Raw genomic sequence first — 17,121 nt, forward strand, 5'->3', positions numbered from 1 at the left:
TGATATTTACCTGTTTATAACAAAGTCAGAGTTTTTCCTGCTTTTCGAGATCATCCATTTTCAAAACAGTCTGTGGGTTTCTGGATTGCTCAGACTGTAGTTCCGTGAGCTGCAAAACCAGAAGGAAGCTTATTCCAAAAAAGGCAGTTACCCCCTCTGTGATGCCATGTCTGTGCATCCCTACTAAGCAGTGAAAGCATTTATGTGGCTGCACGATGAACTGGATTGGGAACTGATCCAGCTTAAAACCTACCAAAAAAAAGGAAAATAGTTGTAACATGAATCAGTTCCTGGCTCCAGTTCTCTGTGCAGCTGCACAGATGCTTGTGCTGGCACAAGAGGATGATGCAGAGGCCAAAACAAAGGGCAGAAAGAGACCACGCTGCTGGAAACTGGGGAATGCAACATTAGAAGACCTTCCTTGAGTTCTCTGTGTCTGCTGTGTTGCTGTGTAAATAACCTTTGGTTCTTCTTTCTGGTTCTGGGGTGGAATTGGAGGCATCAGCAAACGGAATCTAAATTGCTGCCAAAACAGTTACCTACTGTGATGATGACCTGATGAGACCATTTTGGTTTTATGTCATTTCTTATGCATGGAACTTAATTGTAAGCCAACCAATTCCTGTATTAGGGAAGGCTGTAAAAATCATTTATGCTGAGAAAGGGAATAATTCTAAACGCCATAATTTTTTTTTGTGTTTCTGTGATGAGCCATAATTAAAGTTTGCAGGAAGTAAGAATAGCCTGTCAAATTACAGTTGCATGAAGAGACCTATTTGCTCAACATATCTGGAAAGAACATCTTCCTGTGCTGTTATCTCAAAAGTCATTTAGCATTGGCAAGGCTTTAACACGTTTTAAAATAACGATTTGTTGGTTTTCTGTTAAATTTAGAAATGCTCAAATCATCATAGCTAACTACATAAAGCATTGGTAAAACACAAAATTAAATTTAGACTGAATGAAGATGGTGGTAGTGTGGTTTTGGTTTTAACTGCCAAGAAAATGTTTCTTATCTTTAAGAATAGCTGAATAGGAAATAATTAAGTTGTTCTGAAAATGTTCTCTTATCTTTCAAGCTGACTGTATGTAAAACTGGTGAAACAAAAAACAGGCTCATCTCCCAGAACAGCAAAAATGATTTATTTATATTCAAAGTCACACAAGTATAGTCAATTGTGATGGTCTGTAATGTTTAAATGAATGGTGGGTCAGTGCTTCTGTGATCTCAAGATAAGGAAAACTTGTGTTTTCTCAGTATTGTTCTGAAAACATTTTGATAGTGTCTTACTAAATTGCTGTGTCAACTGTTAGAAATGTTGAAATAAGCATGGAAACAAATTAGGAGATCTTGCATCTGTTGGATTAAGCAACTTTTTTAAACTACGTTTGCTGAGCATTTAATTACACCGCTGAGAGACAGTGCTGTTTCTGTGTAGTAGAATATTAGTGTGGCGCCATAGTGGAAACTGTCTTAGAAGAGTTCTGTCAGATTCTCACGTCTCTTAATAAGTGTAAGTTTTCAGGCTCCGTTCCCAGGCTCTGGTCTGTCTTATCCCTCTCACTGCCCATTTATTCTTTCAGAGTACCAGTTATCCATTGGGGCAGCGCAGAATATCACTGAGGTCAATACTGGACCACTTAATTATTTTCCTTCTTGGAAAAATAATTCTAATTTTCGCAAGTACAGTGTTCGTCCTCAGTGCTGACACCTGTTTTTGAAATGTGCTTGACAGTAGGCAACAAAAAAAAAAGTCTGGCTCTAAAATAAGGGATTCTGTAGAAGCCGAATGGCGTTCTTGTAGATGAATGAGTAACCCTTTCATTTTATCAGCTCTTACCTGAACTGTAGAATGGGATGGTTGCTAGCAAATTTGGTTTTATTCACTTCAAACCAGAACCATATGAAGTATACTATGTGCTTAACTGTTAGATGCAACACACATTTATACTCATAAAATTTCAGTAGTGACATTGAGATATTTTGGCAGTTTTATTAAGCAGGCTTTTAAGCCCTTAAAAGTGCATATCTTGGTCTTTCTTTGAGCGCCTGTCTTAAAGCTAGTGTTTTATCATGCGTGCATATATTATATCTACAAACACCTTTTCATTTCATCTGAGATGATGAGGGTTTTAATTAGCTCTTTATGGACTGATAATAAATAGCACAATGTAAAAGCTATTCTGTAAATGCATTTGATTGCTTTTCACAGCTGTGTACAATGGAAGCCACTAGAGGGAACCTTCTAACTGCTAATTGTGTTTGCAAAAATCATTTGAAATTTACAAAAGAAAAATGAAGCATAAATACATTTGTGGTTTGGTTTTGTTTTTATAACAGTGCCTTAACTGAAAAAATTGTGTCGGTATTGCCAAAAATGAAGTGTCCTCATCGTTTGGAACCACATCAGATCCAGGGACTGGATTTCATTCACATATTTCCTGTTGTACAGGTAATAGTCAATATTTTGCTGAGAAAGGTCATAGCATTTGCATAAAGATATTAGCAAAGATTTATGTTATTGTTTGTCTCTTTACTTAATTTTGGAGTAAATAATGACAGATGTACTTTCAATGAATGCTTTTGAAGAACTGAGTGGCATTGTAGATGATCCATGTTTAAGAAAAACACAAACTCTCTGAATTCTTTGAAATGGACTCATTCCGCCTCTTGCGGAACTTGTCTGCTTAAAGAAACTGAAATTTAAGCTTCTTTCAGAACCTGGTAATCTATTTTGTCAGACTGGGAAATAGAACAAGTATCTTACAGCCTATCTTTAAGCTTACCGAGTGAGTTACGCAGGTGGTGACACAAACAGCAGGATGTCAATAAGATGAAAGCCAGCTGGGATTGTTTCTTTAAACATAATTAAGCATTTCTTTTCTTCCCCTGTTGGTATCACTTGAAGACTGGGTAGAAAAATAAATTTCTGACATGTGATCCTATTACTGTGTATTTGTTGAGCAATACTGACTGACTGCATGCATGCTCACAGTTCTTCATTTTATTAAGGTTGAAGCTAACATGTGATATGTTGCGCTTGTGTGGTATCTAAAGAATCCTTGGTATGCTGTTATCGTTCTTCAGATTTTACTTTCATCTGCACACAAGAATGTAGCCCTGATAAATAGGGAAGGTGAAGACAGGTCAGCAAGCTTTCTCATTAAGTATCTCCTTTCCTCTTTCCTGTGAAAGAGTGTAGCAAGGAAGAATTTAATCAAATTCTACTTTGTAAGAAGTGGGGAAAACTTCCTGTTGTCTCTTTCTTGTTATCTTGTAGTGGGAGGCTCTGGAGGAAAACCACACTTAGCTGTCTTTCCCACAAAAAAAAAAGTGTGGTGTATGCTACTGTAATAAAGCTTTCAAGCTGTGCTCATGCTGCCTAAAGTGGGAAGTTTGTGTATTGTCAATGTGAGTTTTTGCTTCTAAACTTGTAACTTTCTACCAAAATAACCCTACCCTAGATTAATTTTTTGCCCTGGTCAGTTTAAAATAATAATAAATGGCTACATTTATCATATGTAAGACTTGTCTCATAGGAAAAATAATTCCTGTCCTAAAGTGAAAACAAACGATTTCTCGTGTTGTAAAAACGTAGCATCAGGAATTCTTTTTTCTCTGACCTGCTTTGTCAAAAATTCTGATTAGAGATACTACCTCTGAAAAGGAAAATACATGGTTTTGAAGTGATTTCTGTGATAGCAGTGATTCTCAGTCTTCATAGCTGGCCAGTAGGCAGTATATCTAATCCATGCCTGGTGAAGAAGAGTTTCTTGATGACCTAAGTTGTTGTTTTTTTTTTTCATGTGTAGAGGATCTTTTTCAGGAAACATGGCTTTACCTCAGGTCCCTGTATTCTAGAAGACCGTATAAGATCTATAATAGGCCTACTACACCATGGTGTGTAGGAATTCTGTGTTTGATAATGACATTTGACTCGATGCCATGTTAAATTCAAGATTCTGCTTACCGTCTAAATTGCAAGTCTGTCCCCAGATGATACAGAAGCTTTTTCCTTAGCTCAGCTCTGTGTCCCAAAAGGTCTTCCACTGTGCAAGTTAGTCCAGTGAACTTGATGGCAGGAATTTAGCTGAATCCTTCTCTACAAGAGGAATTGAGATTGAGCTGGCTCACTGCCATGGACTGTAGCTAAATAAACAAAAAATAGACTTTAAAAATGGGAACCCAGTGAGCAGATATGGTGCTGTTCTTCCTGCTAACTTTCCTCTGCAGACAGAAGCAAAGTTATGTACAAAATCTTGTGTTGGGATGTGTTTTGTAATTAATAGCCTGTGTTTTCAGCTCCCTTGTTTTCAGTGTAGTCCCCTGGCTTTCCAGGGATTCACGGTTGTAGCACAGAAAACGTTTGCTGGCTCAAACTTGGATCCCAAGCATGATCTGATCTCTGATATGACCTGCTGCACAGGCTGTCAACAGCCCACAAGATTTGTCTCCTCCAACATTATTTAAAGTGTACTTGAGTCTCCTGTGGCTTTTTTGTGTGGTCTTATAAATGTCTGAAGAAATGTTTTTTCTTACACAGGCATGTGGTTCTTCTTGAATGCTTCATAGGCTTAAAGATGCATCTTTTCATGATGTTGCTGTAGTTTGTGGAAAAATATTAATATCTATAACAGGGAAATTTGATATAAATGAGCATAGCCTAGTTGTAATGGCTTCTACGTGGGGTACAACCAATATTACTGGGATGAGGTCATGTCCTAAGTGGTGTCCTGTGCCGTGGACTGATGATACAAGACAGGTTCTGTATTGGTTTCTGGCATGGGGAGCCGATAACATTTTCTGTTCAGCTTGCAATTGTGTCAAAATCCAGCCCGTCTGCCCCCATTCAGACCATTAAAGATGAATGCTGTGAACAATTGAAGCTTGCTTTGTAGAAGGATGCCCAAGGACTGTAAAAAGGCCATGTGGACTATTTAGTTGTTTGTTTGAAAGTATGCTCCCAAGGACGGCATCTTTGGAGTAAAGAGGGGTTTTCCTGCTTGCGTGCAGTTTAATCGTATTTTTGTATACATGCTGTAAATCTAATACTTTCTGGAATCGAGGGATATATTGCATTTTCAGTATGGCATGTGCAGTACAAAGATAGTATTGATGGCTTGTGTAGCACAGCAGAGTTTTGAGTTTAAGTATAGAATTCTAGGCAGCAAAACTTAGAGCCTATAGCTGAGGCCTTGGTCTGGTGAGTTTTGAGGTTTGCTGGCTTTTCCGTGGCGTAGATAAAAACGAAAAGCCAGAAAACTAAAGTTTTGACATTTAAAGTTGCAGGCTAAAAGAATAATGTTTAAAGCGGTCCATGTCCATTTGTATTTCACAGTTGCTCATCATTTTCTTTTTTTATAATAAATCTAGTTGACATACAAATATTTGGATTACAGAAATCCATATAGGCAAAATCCTAACAAGCTTTGCTTGTAGTTGTAAAGATTTCATATGTTTTGTTTATGAATCGAGTACTATGAATTCCTACTAGCTGAGGCTTGCAATAATTTTTTTCCATACTTATTATAAGAAATATATTGGTATATAAAAGCAATTCAGTATAGGGGAAGCTGTAGTGCAGGCTAAATATAGGAGAAATCATGCAAGAGCATAACTAATTCTGTAATATACTACTTACAAATAACTATTCAGAAAAGTTGTTTTTGGAGTACCAGGCCCTGTTCCAAGAAGTGCTTAAGGGAAGGCAGTTTTGATCTTTAAACTGTTGAATCCCACTGTAGTGTGAACTCCGTGGATCTTTGAGGTTTGCATGGTTCAATATATTTCAGCAGGATGAAGAATGTTTGTTTTATAGATAAAATTCTGAATGTAAGGATAGCCATGTGATTTCTTGGAATTTCTTACTAGGTATGTGATTTCTTCTTTTGTTATCTTTTTAGCCAATCAAAGAATAGCAAGCATGAAGCTTATAGAAAGGCTAGTTCCGGATCGTTTTGTTAGGAGTAGGTCTCTCAGTTACCATGCTTAAACATAAATGTTCATTTGTGTGCTTAGCATGTGCTTTTAGCTTTTATCATGTATTAAAAGAAATTATGAAGCAATTTGCTGGTCGCTGCTGTTGTTTTTCTTCCTCTTTCCACCGACTAAAAACTTCTTTTTCAGTGGCTGGTAAAACGTGCAATAGAAACAAGGGAGGAAATGGGAGACTATATCCGGTCTTACTCTATATCACAGTTTCAAAAAACACACAGACTTCCAGAGGTAAGATCAAAGCTAGTTCTTTTTTCTATTACAGTGTGTCAAATGCATAGGTACAGTGTCAGCTTCACAGCTCTGAAAGCCAGCATGGATGTACCGGAGTTGTTTAGACTACGCTGATATACATCAGGCTGTGGGGTTTTGCCTTTGCTATCCCTTTGTTAATGGGTACTAGAGGAATCCATGTACAGATTCAGCTGGGGAGAAAAAAAATTAAAACTTCATTGTGACAGAAATTTATAGGTGTTAGTTAACTGTTGCTTACTATTTGCCCTAATTTTTCAGCAATATTTGTTAATTCTCTGTCAATGTTGCTTGCCAGGTAGCTTGCTCCTGGAGTGCATATAGAGCCATGCAGTGTATCCGGGCTATCTGTATGACTAGAGCTATGCTGCCTGAAATACGTTCTGAAACACGTGGCATGCTGTAGAGAATTTGATCTATCTAAACGAGTATTGTTATGCTGTTAATGCTGTGCATACGTAAAATGCCACTTATGACTTAGGTGGTATTTTAGTGTGCTCAAAGTCAGCTCTTTGTCTCCATGGATCCAAAGAACAAATCTGTTCTTGAAAACTAGATGCCTGAAAAACTGAACTTGGGAAAGACAGAAGGGGTAGATTTGCGTTAAAAAGTGATACTTCTCTCTCTTCAAAATATGATTGCCAGAGGAGTCAGAGCTGCAGTTTTATCCAGAAGTGGAAAGAGGAATCTTTGCGGTGTTTGAGATATCTCGGTCAAATTTCTTCTGCTTGTGACAACAGTCAAATGCTGCCTGCTTTGAAGTTCCATGCTTAGAACAGTGATGTGATCCTTTCCTCTTCTGTTGAAACTCTTCCTGTTCTGCAGTACTGATACAGAGCTTTCTTGGGCCAGGGGGAGAGCTGGAGTGAGCTCGGATCTCTGCGTATAGTGCAGAGTCATCAGTTCTGTTTATGCATATCCCGAGGAAGTTCCATACTTAGAAACAAATCTTTTGGTTCTGGGTTTTAATTCAATAATATCATTAAAGGTAGATATCCCTAGTATTGGGAATGACAGCAGAGTTTTATTAGTTTGAGCGCTATGGTTTTTTTGGTTTTTGTTTGGGTGTTTTTTTCTTGATTGTTATTAATGCTTAGGAGCTAAAACGGTAGGGGAAACTTCTTCTTTCACACTAAGCTTGTCCTAGCTTTTTTTTTTTGTAGTGTAGTAATGGTTGGAGGTTCCAGTAGTGGGCTGGGATTGCATTTTTGTCAGGTACTTTATAAACAAAGAACAGAAAGACTGCTGATCTGGATATGGTTTTAAAGACCTACTTACCTATCTGATGAGAGAAGCAAATACTTTTCTGTTGCAGGAAATCTCTAGTGTTTCACCAAACTATTGGTCAGCTCAGTTAGAAAGCATTTGACAAATTTGCTAAACTCGTTACAAAAGTTGAGAGTTAGTCTCATTTTTTGTATTTTTAATCACTTCTTACATTTTGCAGGATGATGAATTTATGCAAAGAAAAGAGAAGGCCGTCAAAACAGTTACTGATATCTTTGTAAGTATATTATTTTTTATGATCAAGAAGCAAGCAATTTTAGTAATGAAATCACTTTGCTGAGGAGCAGAAGTGGTTTTAGGGCTCAGATTTATGTCCTAATAAGTTGTTTTTTTAAGTATATTCTACTCTGATGTATTTATTTAGGAGAAGCTGTCTGAAAAGGAGGAATGCAATCTATTAGCAGCACGCAGTTACCTAGTAAATGTCAGCTCTGTTCGAGTGTCTTGTCCAAAGTCCCATGGTTCTTGGTAGGGTTTTCTTTACATGTCTACCAGCTCGTTTTCTAAAATTGCTTGTCAGAGCTCAGAGAATGACACAGCAAAGGTGAAATAGGTACAGGTATGCCAAATTGGGTGTTTCTTTGTTAATTGAAGAGAGTGAGTTCCCTTATCTGGTATGCTAGGGCTGTTACTTTGAAATTCGTAGATCGTGGCCCTGGAATCAACTGTGTATGTGTCCACTTCTGCAGCCAGGGGAATAATTCCATAGTCAGGGTCCAAGAATGGAACAGATAATGGAAGTCAAGGAAGACAAGGTACAGTCTGGTTTGATACTATTTTATACTACTCAGCTGGCTTGTCTGAATATCTCTGAATAGCTCTCCTGGCTTTGAGCATGCTGGCTGCTCTCCCCAGTTTGGATCTATCTGCAGAGTTGATGAAGATGTGTTCTGTCTTTTCCTCTGGATTACGGGTCTCTAGTATTTAGGTACATCTTCACGGTAGAAAAAATTTTGACATTTGTTCATCATTGCTCAGGGTATCAGACAAGCACCTTTTCACTAAATATATGCGCTCTGTCAGGATTATAGCCTCTACTGCTGGCACCTGATCTTCTTATCAGAAGATTAATTCATGAGATCTTTTAAGGTGTCAACACATGAGTGCAGTCTGTAGGAAAATGCACAGGGAATTTTAAGGGGAGAAAGCATGCAAGCTTTCCTATCTGTCCATAGGAACTGGAAGAAAGGGTATAAGCTCAAGACTCTTTTGCAGATCACCTTTAAATCACTGTGCATTGGAATTGGAAGAGAAATCAACTTTCCTAAAGGAGAGAACCAGCGAGAGTGAAAGATTAGTCTGTTGTATGAATTCATTATTAGGCCTGGGGTCTAAGAACCTACCTTTTCTCAAGGGGATGATACAATGAGATTTATGGTCATAACCAGGTCTAAAGGTTAGAAAAGGGAATATTAAATATCAGTAATGCTTACTGGGATAAGAAGTACTGCTACTGAAAGGTGAATATCTAGTAAACAGATTCTCTGGTTTTGTTCAAGTACTCAGTTATCTAATACCAAGACTAAAGTTCATGGTATGATGTCTATTCTTTATATAGCACAAGTATAGTATACAATACCACCATAAAAGCTAGAATTATTTTCATGATTTCTACTGCTTTTCTGTCGGTGTTGAAGTACATGTTATGGGAGATTCTTGATCATAAAAAGCAAGTTCATTGTGATGGGCAAAAATGTAACAAGATTTAATAACTAGAAACAAAGATGACAAATTCAGATTGGAAATGAGGTAAAAATTGTAGAGAATAACTGGCAAATTCCAGATAAACTTGCCAAGAAATACTATTTTCACTTGTTCAAAATCTCTACTTTGGGATTACATGTCTTGCTGAAACAGCTTTCAATCTTTTTTAAAGGTTATGGTTCAAGAATTGCTTGTTGAAAATCATAGTTCATGTTGTGTAAGAAATCCTATCAAGCAAAAAATGATCTTTCATTTTCCTTTACAGTCTTTGCAACTTCTTGCATTGAATCTTTTGTCCTGTGTGAATATACTTAATAGTTTGAAGTTAAGCATATATAGGAAAAGCACAAGCTTTTCACTGATTTCAGCATTTGTTTTAGTAATGTGTTTGTTTTAACCATTTTAAGCCTAGCCATCAAAGGACTTTAAGTTATTTCAATGTAAAACAAACCAAAAGGGAGTGGACCATTCCTTTTTGCTGTTGGCTCTTTGGTCATGATGATGATGGTGTGATGAGGGCTGGAATTCCCTCTCAGGAAGAAAGGATGAGAGAAAATGTCAATCTAATTGATTTGGGATGTGAACTTTTTTTCTGGTGTTTTGACATCAAATGGAGTCATAAAATTATCTGAGGTCATAGGTTCTCGGTTAATGTCCCCCTCCACCCACCATGCCTTTGCTAGCAGGATGGTACTGAATACTACAGTTCGAGTAACTTAATCTTTGGTCTGGCAACAGGACAGATGCATTTCAGGTTCACTGCACCCTAATCTGTTGTAAAACAAACAAAAATAATTCCAGTTAAAGTCAATGTTATCTTAGTTCCAATTTTTAATTTTGGGAAAGCTAAGGATCCCCTGATTTTTTTTATTTATTTATTTAGTCTGTGCTTGGGCTGGAATATTTTTTCTATTGTTGGTAAAGAGGCTTTTAAACTGTATAATTGATCTATATGGAAAGAGGAAGAAAAAAGTTACTACTTTAATGTAGTAACATATTTCATATGCCATACTTACAGTGCTGTAACAGTTGTGTCCCTGTTAGCAGTCTAACAGGATAATACCTCTGACCTTTTTTTTTTCCACTTTGTTTTTAAATTAAAAGTAACTCTATTAGCACAAAACAGTTTTCACGAATCCTTGTTTTGTTTGACGAGTTGTTGTCCAGCTATAGCATCCCATTGGGATAATGTGAGACAGAAATACTGTAGTACCAGACTTACTAAGATATTTTTGTTCTTTAAATTGCAATGCGTTTAAGGAGATAATAAAAATGATTTTTTAACTATTAAATAACTGTTTATAGTTTTTTTAAACATGGAAAGACAGATGCTGTAACAAAATGTTTAGAAATAAATTTAGTAAGATTTTATTGTGTATTTCCAAAAATGATGATGTTTATTTTAGTAAATATATCGAGTTGGAAAGCAACCAGTGGTATATATCACTCTAGATAGCAATGCCACACTTATTTAAAAATAAATTCTTTCTACAAGCTCTGAATTCATTTACTGTCTTACAGGAGGTTTACAAACCCCAGAGAAAATATAAGCGTCAGAAAGGAGCTGAAGAACTGCTAGATGAAGAATCAAAGGTTCATGCTACGCTTTTGGAATATGGCAGGTAAAAGATTTCATTTGATTGCCTGAGTGTTTTGTATTATGTCTCTTTAGAAGTATTCCATATAAAATTGGTGTGGTGGTTTCTTTAATACTACTTGAGAATCATATTGTTTCAGATTCACTCTAGTTTGGTTTCAGACTTTGTTTACTCATCCTGTAAATTCCCTGGGAACTGGAGAGTCATCTTATATATGTGTACAATGCCTGATACAGTGGGAACCCACTTTCTGACTTTGTCCCTTTAGCAGGTTATGTTTATTGAACATACTTGTTCTTTGCTCCATAAAAATAGCTTATGCAGTGATGGCAATACTACTGTTTTTACAACACAAAACAGTACAACTCGTGTCAGATTTTTAACCTCAAAAAAAAAAAAGGTAGAAAAGTTTGAGTATATCTTTTAAGATTTGAATACTGTGCTTCAGAAGGACGTTGCAGGTTCATTTAAAAAAAAAAAAAAAAGTGAGTGGTTTTCTGGGCCATAGAGATTGCACTAAGAATATCATAAGGCCTTTCCTGAGTTCATGAGCTAATAGCTCAGGATTAATTTCCAAATGGAAAGAGAGCATCACTTCTTCCTTCCAGTAACTTTACATGACAGTATTTTAAGCACAGTCTAAATTTGCAGATCATAATGGAAGAGCAGATTGAATTTGAAAATATTCTGCAAATATGCTGCACTACCTGCTTATTGAGTTTATTTGAAACATTCCAAAACTAACCTGGACCTGGTTTCATATATATTTTTTTAATAATCCAGTTTTTAATGCATTTTTATGTTAAAAACTGACGGGAATTTAATTTATTTGTGGAAGCTGGAAACAGTAATTCTTTCCTGTTGTTTTAGGAGATACGGATTTAGCAGGCAAGCAGGAAAAACAGAACAGGTAAAAAAAAAAAAGATCCAGTTGGGAGTGAGTGGGTGGGTAGGTGGACGTCTGCGTGTTAATGACATATCCTGTCTGCTACATGAGTAATGAGTATCTTTTAGCTAAATGTTCCATGATGTGGTCATTGAAGGAGGGGAGTGGTGGTGTTGTGTTGTACTTTTCTTTTGAAAGAATCACACTGCTCAGTAAAAAAAATTTGCAGCCATTTATTGCATACAGGTCATTTAATGTGAAAGAGAAACGTGATACCATGCAGTAAATAAATAGTGGTGCCTCTTGAAAAGTAGGATCCTTTTCTATGCTTTTGATGACAATGGAATCATAAGTTATCTTAGTCAGAGTATTTGCAGTGTTGTTATTTCAGCGTAGATACTACTTTGGGTACAAGTTTTTATTATAGACAGAGATGATGAAGAAATGCATCAATTATGTCATGGACTCAGCAGTAAATTGAGCATGTTAAGGTTGCCCTTATTCATTATCTCAACATTCCACATACAAATTTAGCATTTACAATTTATACATTGAGATGTTTCCAAATCTCAGCATACCTCTTTTTCCCTCGAAGTAACTGCCAGGCTGCAGTAATGTTTTATAGAGTTCATTTTGTTTGTTCATCAACTTGACTGTCTTTGAAATGTTATATATTGCAGCCATCATGTTTGTTGTGTGAATTGAGTCACCAGTAAGGCAGAACTAGAATATGAATTAGATTAGTGAGGCAATGGAGGGACCTAGAAATTGAGTTGGTCTGTCACCAATTCTTGTTATTTTAGTGGTATAAATTCCTGTGATTAAATTAGGCAATTCTACGCTTTGTGTTGCATGTTTATCGTGCCAATGTTAAGTTACTAAAAAAAATATTTTGGTCAAAAATTACAGCTTTACCCTCTATAGGAGACATTTTGGTTTAGACAATTGCCTTGTCGAATTGGTAGTTTCCAGAAGAATATGGAATAAGGGATCTTTGCCCTGGAAGTGTCTGTAGCAAGCCAGAGATGCTGTATCAAAGACCTTCTGAATGCTTTTGAAATCAGTGAGGGATGGCATGAAATGGAGTGTGGGGATGTTCTGGTAGCTGAAATATAATTATAAAGCAGATCAGCTATGTTCCATTTTTCCTTCATGTCTGTATTAGTACTTTACATTACATGGACTAGATATAATAGTTTCTTAATTTCTCTTCAAAAGGCTGAAGATAAAAAAATTGTGGTACCTTCAGGGCTCGCAGCATCAGGAAAAGCTGAGCCTTGTGATGAAGATGACCTTCAAGCTGCTGAAGAGGTGTGCCATGTACTGAAGTAGGCATGGATGTAACTAGCTTGGGTGGAGGGCAACAGTTATCTGTGCCCCTCCTTCCTCTGTTGGAAGGAAAAATTAGGTGCTTAGCTGAAGGGAGAGTTGCTTTCCAGAAGAGTATGGAACTTGAAATCAATGTACAGGAGTTAAATGTTTATTGATGTTCGATACAAAAAAAAAAAAAAAACTTCGGTTTTGGAAATTGAGCATTTTTAGGAGGTCAGTTTTTGGCTTGATACTGGGTTCTGAATACTGTGAGTTAGACTGTACTTTTGTAAAGAATTTTCCTTTATTCGGTGACTTCATCCACTTCTGATTTAACTTTCATAGACTTACTGTCCCGTTACATTCATTAAAGTGCATGTTACGCAATGTTAGTTGTATACATATGCCACTGTCGCTAGGCAGAAATAAATAAGATATTTTTATGTATAATACCTCATATTTTGTCCTAGCTTCGCATTAAAACTCTGATGACTGGAATGGCTGCAATGGCAACAGAAGAGGTAAGCAGCATGTAAAACTGATACAGTTTTTTTTAAATTGTTGTTAGTTATGTTTTAGTGGTCACTGTTCAGATTCATCATTAGTGTTTCCTACTTCATCAGGCTCTGTAGTACATTAATGTGTGGTTATAGGGGCAATTTTTATCCAATGTAAAAGTTTTCTATGTTTCTGTTAACATTAGAGTTTGGGGAAATTGCCATATATAAAAAAAAAAAAAGCACAGGCAGTTCAAAAACTCCAAATGTCTTTTTTGTTTCTTTTACTTTGATACCCTTGCAGGGCAAATTGACAGCAAGCACAGTAGGACAGATAGTTGGACTCCAATCAGATGAGATCAAGCAAATAGTGTCAGAATACGCTGAAAAGGTAAGTGTTATGTGGTTATGATTTGCCAAATCGTGTTTGATAATTAATTTATTTAAGCTTCTAAATCAATTGCTGTGATTCTCCTAAAACAACACTGTTCCATATATTGTGTGCATGACAGCACAGTCAGGATTCAGGGAAGTGTTTTAATTAGACTTAAATATGCACAAGCTTTTGGCATGAGAGCGCATATTCTGTTATCGCATATATGAGTAGTTTGGCTCTTAAGCACCTGCTTAAACTTGCTCATGAATAAAGAAAGGCCTGAGCTGATACCTATTGAAACCAGCGGCCTGAATGCATTTGAAAATGTTAAATGTTAAGCACAGGAATAGGGTTCTGCGGGACTGCTCAGAGAAGAATCTACGCCTCCTCCACTCAAATTGTTAGACACTGGGATCTTACTTGCACTGGGCACCGTTTATCAGTCATATGCTAGATCTCTCATTCTGAATCTGGTATTATCAAAAACCAAATCTTTGCTTTTATAAGTCAAGGTGATTAACCGTGTATATTAGCTCCATTCATTGTGTTCAGCAGTGATTGTTTTCTTTACAGTAATGTGAGGAAGAAATCTGGCTCTTGGAGCAATTAATACATATAATACATCACTGCCAGTTATGAGTTATAGGTCGCTCTTATTTGTCCAATAGTCTTCTCATATTTCTTCCTTTTTGTTGACACTTATGAGGTATGAAGCTTTCCCATTTGGGAGATAAACCCTATAACTCAACAGAGTCTATAGCAAATTCTTGGCCTTTCTTTATTATAAAGGATTGGAAGAACAGAAGCCCAGGGGTCATATTTCAATGTTACATTTCTTCTGTTCTGAGAGAAGGCAGCAAGACCTTGACTATTACAGTAGAACAATGATTAATACTCTGGGAAGTAAGAACTGATTCAAGTCAAACCAAAAATATATCGCTTTTCAGATCTACTGGATATGACGGAAAAGAAATACTCTGTGTGTGTGTGTGCATACACCAGGAAAAGAGAATTAAAGATGTTATCAAACAGCTTATTAAAGCATCAACAATGTTTGGATATGGTTCTAATAGTTTTAACCCCTTCTAGGTACTCCTAGTCTGAAGAAAAAAATGGTTCTTATTTGTCAATCAGAACCTTAATAGGTTTCACAGGCCCATTTTCAGTGCAGAAAGCTGGCAAACAAAATTCTAGATCTGATTTTGCCATATGCCAGGACTGTGCTTACAAGATGGTGTTTTTGCTGAAGATCAATGCGTAGTTTTCTGCATTTCCCCTCCTTTCTGCTGCTCTGTTAACTTGCTTGGTGAATTGAAAGGAAAGCTTCTAGTGTTGTTCCTCATTTTCTAAAAAAATCTTGGCAGAAAATTGTTAACATGGCTTTTATTTGCCTATCCATCACCAGCTTTTTAAGGACAGTCATTCAAAGTAGCTTGGATTTTTACTGTGCTAGAAGGATACTTGCAAATTCTCAGAGGAAGAATTCCCACACGTAACAGGTTTTGCTAGGAGTAGAATTGGATGAAGAGCTTGTTAAAATGAGATGACTATAACTAGAGAAATGCTGTCTCAAAACTACACCTTTCAAAATGCTTGAAGAAGAAACTTTTTCAGAAGTGTTAAATGGTGTTTGCAAATTGCTCTCATATCATGAAGAGTTGACTTGGATTATTTCTGGACTTCTAGATTTGTATTTGACATTACTACACACCCTACACATTGGATCGGAGTAGCATAAAATAAGCATTTCAACCATTTAGTGTGGTTAAAGTTCGTTGTTCAAGGAAGATACTAAATGTGCTATTTATTAATTTGTTGGTTTGCAGAAACCCTGAAAGGTAGGGTGAGATTCTGTGATTTTTAATGTGGGTTCCTGAGACTCAGGAAAGTGTCAAGGAAAAATGATGGCAAATTACATTGGAATGACTGCTAAGGATTAGGAAGTGGATATCCTTATGCTAAGGATAAGGAAGTGGAACTTGACTGAAAACAGATTTGAACTGTTAAAGAGTTGGAGATTGCTTTTGTTTTCCCAATGGGCTTCAGACAGTTTCAAATTGAGGCAACTATGGTGGAGTTCAGTCTCCTCTGAAGTGTATTTAGTGATAGGAGGTGGTTGAAAATGAAGAGATAAAGTTTACTGCTACAACATTTATATCTTCATACAGAGACTCAATATTTCTTCCTTTAAGAAGCAGGCTGTGAAAGTCATTACTAGCCATTTATTTTGGCTGGCAGTTTATGAGCTGCAAATAGATTAGCAATACTTATGAATATAAAATAACGTAATTAATACTGAGTTTTAACTTACAAAATTTTGTCTTGCAAAGTGAGTTTCTGAATAATGTTTGACTTATTTTAATTTGCTAATTCTTTTGGGGGCAGTTGGAAGGAACCTGGGAGGAGTGCAGAAGTGAACCTATACCTACGTGCCAGTGGGTGGGGATACCATACGTTGACTGGAAAGTTGGAGGATGTATCTGTTCAGTCCTTTTTGTCACATGCAATTGCAATTCTTTTGAGACACAGCAGCAAATTGATAATCTTGAACAGGCAGAGACACTAATGCTTTCTTAAGTAATGTCAGCTACTGGGACAGTCTAGTAAGAGACCAGGTAACAACAAACAATGTCAAAAGCAAAGTAGTTTCTATAATGTGTGCTTTCTTCCTTCTGTGCTGAAGGTTTCGCTTTCTCCACTAGTTGCAAATCAGTTCCACAGTAACTGCAATGCCGTAGTGTTGCTGCAGAGCAAATCCTTTTTAATTTTCATACCAGAAAGGTTTTTCTGCAGAAACCTCTGTATGTGGTGGTTATTTCCCAGTTTCAAAAAGCAAGCTTAGCAGCCCACTTCTTGAGGCATGGCCTTTTCTTAATAAATCATCAAGAATGGTGGTGTGGAAACACATTTTTCTTTTAGGTTCCCAAGAGGTTACATATGAGGCAGAAAATACTTTTAACAATGTACTTAAAGCAGGCATGTTTTAATGATGTCATTTTAAAAACGAAGGAAGGAGAAGGAAAGAAAAGGAAGGAGAATCTCGACACTACTGTAGGAACATTATGGGCGCATTGTGAATGTAGCTCCCATAGTAACCGATAAATTGCATCAGTAACACATGCTCTTTTGAGTTTTAAAGATCAAACCAGGGTTGATTGCCGTTTTTTTCAAGAGCATGGAGCATAGTACAAGAACAGAGGTAGAATTTGATGAGG

The 17,121-nt window shown here is 36.7% G+C and overlaps 1 protein-coding gene across 3 annotated transcripts in view; it reads left to right on the forward strand.

Annotated features, from left to right (window-relative positions):
- CCDC93 (coiled-coil domain containing 93) overlaps window positions 1-17,121 on the forward strand; it is a 40,926-nt gene that overhangs the window by 3,054 nt on the left and 20,751 nt on the right. For all 3 annotated transcript variants that reach the window (XM_035555975.1, XM_050711480.1, XM_050711481.1), the window contains exons 4-11: window positions 2,342-2,453; window positions 6,128-6,226; window positions 7,695-7,751; window positions 10,760-10,860; window positions 11,707-11,746; window positions 12,941-13,033; window positions 13,504-13,554; window positions 13,835-13,921. In XM_035555975.1, coding sequence (XP_035411868.1) covers window positions 2,342-2,453; window positions 6,128-6,226; window positions 7,695-7,751; window positions 10,760-10,860; window positions 11,707-11,746; window positions 12,941-13,033; window positions 13,504-13,554; window positions 13,835-13,921 — 640 coding nt within the window. The remainder of the gene's footprint in view (window positions 1-2,341; window positions 2,454-6,127; window positions 6,227-7,694; window positions 7,752-10,759; window positions 10,861-11,706; window positions 11,747-12,940; window positions 13,034-13,503; window positions 13,555-13,834; window positions 13,922-17,121) is intronic.

The sequence above is a fragment of the Cygnus atratus genome, chromosome 6 (genome assembly GCF_013377495.2).
Source record: "Cygnus atratus isolate AKBS03 ecotype Queensland, Australia chromosome 6, CAtr_DNAZoo_HiC_assembly, whole genome shotgun sequence".
Classification (NCBI taxonomy): Eukaryota; Metazoa; Chordata; class Aves; order Anseriformes; family Anatidae; genus Cygnus; species Cygnus atratus.